Raw genomic sequence first — 6,722 nt, forward strand, 5'->3', positions numbered from 1 at the left:
AGCTCGATCAGGAAAGTGACGGCTACCCCGTACGCCCTGCTGCTTCTACCCCGACGCCGACCGCCCATCCCCCCTCCTCGTTCCCCCCTCGAATTCTCCGGACCCCGAAAAGCCGCCTGACGATGGGCTCCTGCCCCGCACGCCCCCGCCCCTTCTGCCCCTCGCTCACACCCCGGCCCGACACGCACATACAAGACAAACCCGGCGTCCTGCAATAAAGAATTCTTAAGATACAAGCCTCTCTCACAGCACACTGGCACGACAAGGGCGCAGACTGGCGCGGACTGGCACACACACAGGCTCACGCAATAAAGAAAAAGCGCTCTCAAAAAAAAGAAAAAGTTTTCGCGTCTGATGATGGCTAACAGCCCCATCAACCCGGCTCTCGCCTCGTTGCGCGATGCTTTGCGCGAATTTCGCACATGCGCTGCTGGCGGTCTGCTCGAGCCTGCTCACGCCGCCGAGGCTCTCCAAATGGTAGAAGAGCTGCGCACGCTGTGTGTCGACGTGCCTGCGGCGCCTGCAGCGGCCAGCTCTGATGTGCTGCCGCCTCCGCGTGGCCGTGGCGCTGCTCCGGCGACACTCACAACCTGGTGCGGCGAGACCGCGCCGCCGCCTGGCCCTCGGCGCACCAATGCGAAGAACGGCGAGCCACCAACCTCGCCGACGCCGTCGCCCACGCAGCCGCCGCCCGCGGCACTGTCGCAACCGCCAGCTGCACCACCGCCGCCAGCTCCGCCGGCGGCTGCACCGCCGGCGGCTGCTGCACCACCGCCGGATGCTGCACCACCGCCGGCGGCTGCACCGCCGGCGGCGGCTGCTGAGGCGGCTGCTCCGCCGGCGGCGGCTGCTCCGCCGGCGGCGGCTGCTCCGCCGGCGGCGGCTGCACCGCCCCGGCTGCTCCTCGATCTGCCTCTCGACGTGCTCGCCCTCGTGCTGTCACCCCTCCCTCCAAACGAGCTCGCCAACCTCGGCCTCGTGAGCCGCGCGTTCCACCGCGGTCCGCCGCCGCAGCAGCCGCCTCCGCCCGCCGTCGAGCTGGCGCTGCGGCTCCGCGCCGAGGAGCGCGGCGAGGCGCTGCCCGCCCACCTCCCTCCGGGCGAGCGCAGCTGGCTGCAGCATCTCCTCGCTCTCGAGGCGCTGGGCGACGGCTCCGGCGCCCTCGACGGCGGCGCCTTCTTCTCCTGCTTTGTCTCGCCGGAGGGGGAGCTGCTCACGTGCGGCGACGACCAATTAATTAACTAATTAGTTAACTAATTAATTAATTAGGAGGGGGAGCTGTTCACGCGCGGCGACGACCAATTAATATTAACTAATTAATTAGTTTTAGTTAATTAGGAGGGGGAGCTGCTCACGTGCGGCGACGACCAACTAATTAATTAATTAATTAACTAATTAATTAATTAGGAGGGGGAGCTGCTCACGTGCGGCGACGACCACGCCGGCCTGCTCGAGGAGCCCTAACCCTGACCCTAACCCTAACCCTAACCCTAGCCCTAACCCTTACCCTGACCCTAGCCCTAACCCTAACCCTAACCCTGACCCTAACCCTAACCACGCTGGCCTGCTCGAGGACGCGGGGCGCCTGTCGGCATGAGGCGTGAGCGGCGCCTCTTCACACCTGCAGCCGTGAGCAGGTCGACGGCGCGGAGCGGCCGAGCGGGCTGCTCGGGCAGGGAGGGGGCGAGCCCCAGATTTGGGTACCGACGCCGGTCAAGCCGCTCCAGGGCGCGTGCGTGCACGCGGTCGCATCTCCCCATATCTCCCCATATCTCCCCGCATCTCCCCATCTCTCCTCAGGCGCCTGCGTGCATGCGGTAGCGTGCGGCGAGCAGCACACACTAGCCCTCACCGCCGCCGGGGCCGTCTACTCCTTTGGAGGAGGGCGGCGCGGCGCGCTCGGCCACGGCGGCACCTCCGACGTTCTCTCTCCGCGCCGCATCGACGGCCTCGCCTCTGTCCGCGCCGCGTCGGTCGCTGCGGGCGCCTACCACTCGCTGGTTGTGAGCCGCGACGGCGCGAGATATGGGGAGATGCGGGGAGATGCGGGGAAATCTGGGGGAGATGCGGGGAGATGCGGGGAGATGTGGGGAGATGTGGGGAGATGTGGGGAGATGTGGGGAGATGTGGGGAGATGTGGGGAGATGTGGGGAGATGTGGGGAAATCTGGGGGAGATGTGGGGAGATGCGGGGAGATGTGGGGAGATGTGGGGAGATGCTTGCCGCGGCGGCGGCCTCCTCACCGTCGCGCTCCTCAGTCCATCGCTCCGAGCTCAAGCTGCTTCCTAGACACTTCCTAGACACTTCCTAGACACTTCCTAGACACTTCCTAGACACTTCCTAGACACTTCCTAGACACTTCCTAGACACTTCCTAGACACTTCCTAGACACTTCCTAGACACTTCCTAGACACTTCCTAGACACTTCCTAGACACTTCCTAGACACTTCCTAGACACTTCCTAGACACTTCCTAGACGTTTCCTAGCCACTTCCTAGACACTTCCTAGACACCTCCTAGACACTTCCTAGACACGTCCTAGACACCTCCTAGACACTTCCTAGACACTTCCTAGACACTCCGAGCTCAAGCTGCTTCCTTCCGAACCACAGGCGGCCTCTTCACCTTCGGCGCCGACGAGCACATCTCCCCATATCTCCCCATATCTCCCCATATCTCCCACCACAGGCGGCCTCTTCACCTTCGGCGCCGACGAGCACATCTCCCCATATCTCCCCACATCTCCCCATATCTCCCACCACAGGCGGCCTCTTCACCTTCGGCGCCGACGAGCACATCTCCCCATATCTCCCCATATCTCCCCATATCTCCCACCACAGGCGGCCTCTTCACCTTCGGCGCCGACGAGCACGGCCAGCTCGGCCGCGGGGAAGACGCGGGCGGCGGGCGGCCGGACGGCGCGAGCCGCTAGAAGGAGAGGAGGACACGCACCATGTTGTCTTTCAACTAGCGCCCGAGAGAGCACACGGACCCCACACTGCACCCCGCCGCCTCCGCGCGGTGCTCTGAAGACACACCGCTGCACCGTGCCGCCCCCCCCGCCCCAAGGGGTGGCGGACTCAGCACGTACCTTAAGGTAGGCTCGAGCCGCTCGTCGGCGGGACCCGGCGCGGCGCTGTGAACAGCGTCTCTTCACACCTCTAGCTGTGAACGTATAGGCTCGTCGGCCGGATCCGGCGCGGCGCGGCGGCTCACACCGGCGCGGGTCGCGCTTGCGGGAGGCCTCGCCGGCGGGAAGGTGGCGTCCGCTGCGGGCGAGATATAGCCGAGATATAGCCGAGATATAGCCGAGATATAGCCGAGGTGCAGCCGAGATATAGCCGAGGTGCAGCCGAGGTACAGCCGAGGTGCAGCCGAGGTGCAGCCGAGGTACAGCCGAGGTGCAGCCGAGGTGCAGCCGAGATATAGCCGAGATATAGCCGAGATATAGCCGAGGTGCAGCCGAGATATAGCCGAGGTGCAGCCGAGGTACAGCCGAGGTACAGCCGAGGTGCAGCCGAGATACAGCCGAGGTGCAGCCGAGGTACAGCCGAGGTACAGCCGAGGTGCAGCCGAGGTGCAGCCGAGGTACAGCCGAGGTGCAGCCGAGGTACAGCCGAGGTGCCGCCGAGGTGCAGCCGAGGTGCAGCCGAGGTGCAGCCGAGGTGCAGCCGAGGTATGTCCCCTAGGCGGGCGGTCTCACAGCCTGGCGGTGCTGCGCGGCGGTCGGCTGCTTGCCTTTGGGTGCGGCGAGGCAGGACGGCTCGGGCTCGGCGACCAGAGGGACCGTCCGACGCCATCGGCCGTGCCGCTCGGCGAGGCTGTCGCGATGGCCGCCGCGGGCGGAGCCCACTCCCTCGCCACGACGGCGGGCGGCCGTGTGTACGCGTTTGGCGACGGGAGGCAGGGGCAGCTGGGAGTAGAGCCGCCAGGCCACGCCACGGCCATGTCTGCCACCGGACACCGCTGCTGCGTCCTCCCCGCTTGGGTCGAGGCGCTGGCCGCCATCTCGCCGCGCGCCGTTGCGTGCGGCGGCGACTTTTCGCTCGTCGTGGCGCAGGACGGCAGCCTCTACTCCTTCGGCGCAAACAGCTTCGGGCGCCGCGGCCGTCACACACACGCCTTAGGGGAGATGCGGGGAGATCTGGGGAGATGCGGGGAGATGTGGGGAGATGCTTGCCGCGGCGGCGGCCTCCTCACCGTCGCGCTCCTCAGTCCATCGCCCCGAGCTCAAGCTGCAGGGGCGGGAGACCGGCGCGCGATCCGCAGCACCCCCTCACGCCCGCCCGGCGTGCGAGTAGGCAGCTTGGCCTCGGCTGCGCGCCCGACCAGCGCGCGCCGTGCCGCGTGGAGGCGCTCCGTCACGTCGCCATCGCCACCGCCGCCGCGGGCGCGGGACACTGCCTCGCCGCGGGCTGGCCGCGCGAGAAGGCGGCCGAGGCGGCGGCGGCGGGGCCGCAGGCGGCCGAGCGGGCGGCGGGTGCGGCGCGGCGCGGGCGTCGGCCGTTTCTCCGCGGGAAGGCGCCTTGGGCGCGAGGAGAGACTGCTCTGAGTGCGGCCGGCGTTGGTGCCCCGTATAGGCCGGACGTTTTCTGGGTGTGATGGACTGCTGTGAACAGCGTCTCTTCACGCTTGCAGCTGTGAACGTATAGGCTGGACGTCTTCTGGGTGTGATGGACTGCTGTGAACAGCGTCTCTTCACACCTGCAGCTGTGAACGTATAGGCTGGACGTCTTCTGGGTGTGATGGACTGCTGTGAACAGCGTCTCTTCACACTTGCAGCTGTGAACGTATAGGCTGGACGTCTTCTCGTGGGGCGGGCACGCGTACTATCGCGCCGAGGAGCTGCCGGTGCACACGCCCGGCCTCGCCGTGCGTGGAGGGCGCTCCGGTCTCTGATTGAATGTGTGCACCCCGTGTTTGGGCGCTGAGCCAAGCCCGAGAGGTCGAGGGGGCTCGCGAACCTCGAAGAAGGGGACTGGAGAGTCTAGAGCGGGGTACCTTACTTGAACCCCCCCCCCCCCCCCCCCCGGTCTGGCTGGGAGACGTGGATGGGGCGTTTCTCGGGGCGAAAAGCGAAAAGGTGGTGTCTTCTCATCCACGTCTCCCAGTAGAGAGGTGTCCGTTTTTATTTATTTATTTATGTGTCCTGGGGAGAGGGGGGACGACACTGCCTCGGCAGCGTGCACCTCGATCCTGTACCGTGTTTGTTATGCCCCCCCCCAATGAACACACCAGTGAGGGAGGGCGAGACGATCGAGGGGTCCCGTACCATGCGGAACCGACCCTATCCAGTGCTCAAGTGCTCAATGTGTCCTATACACGTACCCGTCGGTGGAATACAAACTACGTCGACTCTGCCTGTGCGCGCACGCAACGCAAGAGGAGAAGGAGTCAGGAAGGAATCACCAATCGTCAGGATCATCGTCGATCTCCTCGGAGCAGCGTTCGCACAGTCTGCCGTGGTCGCTAAAGTGAAGATCCCACACCTGGTCGGCATTGGATTCTAGGCAAGGCAGGCAGCGCTTGCGCCGCTTGCACCTTTCGCACGTGCTCCAGTGCGCCGCTCTGCACGACGCGCAGAAAAAAAAATATTCTTAGCTTCAAGCCCCCCTCCGAGACTAGGGACAGAACCACACCAGTATAGACCAGAGGGACTGCGCCTCGCCCCCACTTGCCCTGACTACACAGGATAGCGTGCCCCGATGACGGCGACACATAGTGGGGGACACTGCGCAAGGAGGGGGTGCGAAGGCTCATAGGGGTACTAGGTGGGACCATGAGGGGGGGTGGGCGGGGTCCTGTGGGGGTGAAATGTTGCGCGGCGAATTCGAACCTACCCCCTCGCCGCGCCGATCCTCACGCGGAGGGTAAAACCCTGTGGGACAAAACCCCCCCGCGGTCGGCAGTCTTCAGAGTGGACCCCCCCCTCCCCAGCCTCCCCTGTGCATCTCGCACCCCCCCCCGCTCCCCATCGGTGACTCGCGAAGGACACGGACACTCGGGGTGAGGGGGGGTCCCCCAGAGAGGGGGCTTTGGGGCGTTGTTGGGTTGATCGCTCGTGCCGATCTCGGGTCGATCTCGGGTCGATCTCGGATCGATCTCGGGTCGATCTCGGGTCGATCTCGGGTCGATCTCGGGTCGATCTCGGGTCGATCTCGGGTCGGTCTCGGGTCGGTCTTGGGTCGGTCTCGGAGTGGTCTAGAAAAGAAAAAAAATGGGCGAGATGGGGCGAGATGAGGCGAGGTGAGGCGAGATGAGGCGAGGTGTGAGGCGAGGTGAGGGGCGAGATCGTGACACGTGAGGCGCGAGGTGAGGCGAGATGAAGCGAGGTGAGGCGAGATGAAGCGAGGTGAGGCGAGATGAGGCGAGGTGAGGCGAGATGAGGCGAGGTGAGGCGAGATGAGGCGAGGTGTGACGTGTGAGGCGAGATGAGGCGAGGTGAGGCGAGATGAGGCGAGGTGGGGCGAGATGAGGCGAGGTGAGGCGAGATGAAGCGAGGTGAGGCGAGATGAAGCGAGGTGAGGCGAGATGAGGCGAGATGAGGCGAGACTAGGAGGCGAGATGAAGCGGGATGTTGTGTGGCTGCTCGTCTTCCTCATCTCGCCCTTATACCCGCGTTAGGACTAGCTTCTTCTATCCCGTACACTTTCCTGGTTTAAGCAGCTTACTCTCTTCCGACTGTTCCTATTGTTGAGTTCCTTTTAGTATCCTCGGTTTTC

The 6,722-nt window shown here is 65.0% G+C and overlaps 1 protein-coding gene across 1 annotated transcript; it reads left to right on the forward strand.

Moving 5' to 3' along the window:
• Nucleotides 1-360: 360 nt before the first annotated feature.
• On the forward strand, nt 361-5,072 carry EMIHUDRAFT_468825 (hypothetical protein). The gene is made up of 6 exons (XM_005779902.1): nt 361-1,217; nt 1,408-1,424; nt 1,801-2,003; nt 3,821-4,164; nt 4,302-4,496; nt 4,797-5,072. Exons 1-6 carry the CDS (start codon nt 475-477, stop codon nt 4,897-4,899), a joined length of 1,605 nt encoding a protein of 534 aa, XP_005779959.1. The 5' UTR covers nt 361-474; the 3' UTR covers nt 4,900-5,072.
• Nucleotides 5,073-6,722: the final 1,650 nt, after the last annotated feature.

The sequence above is a fragment of the Emiliania huxleyi genome (assembly GCF_000372725.1).
Source record: "Emiliania huxleyi CCMP1516 unplaced genomic scaffold EMIHUscaffold_223, whole genome shotgun sequence".
In the NCBI taxonomy this organism is placed as follows: domain Eukaryota; phylum Haptophyta; order Isochrysidales; family Noelaerhabdaceae; genus Emiliania; species Emiliania huxleyi.

Excerpts from the sequence above, each read along its gene's own strand:
- EMIHUDRAFT_468825 (XM_005779902.1), top strand. The coding sequence starts at position 475 with ATGGTAGAAGAGCTGCGCACGCTGTGTGTCGACGTGCCTGCGGCGCCT. Across the intron at positions 2,004-3,820 it reads GCGCCTACCACTCGCTGGTT|GCTGTCGCGATGGCCGCCGC; the intron begins GTGAGCCGCGAC and ends CCGCTCGGCGAG. Across the intron at positions 4,497-4,796 it reads GCGGGTGCGGCGCGGCGCGG|GCTGGACGTCTTCTCGTGGG; the intron begins GCGTCGGCCGTT and ends GTGAACGTATAG.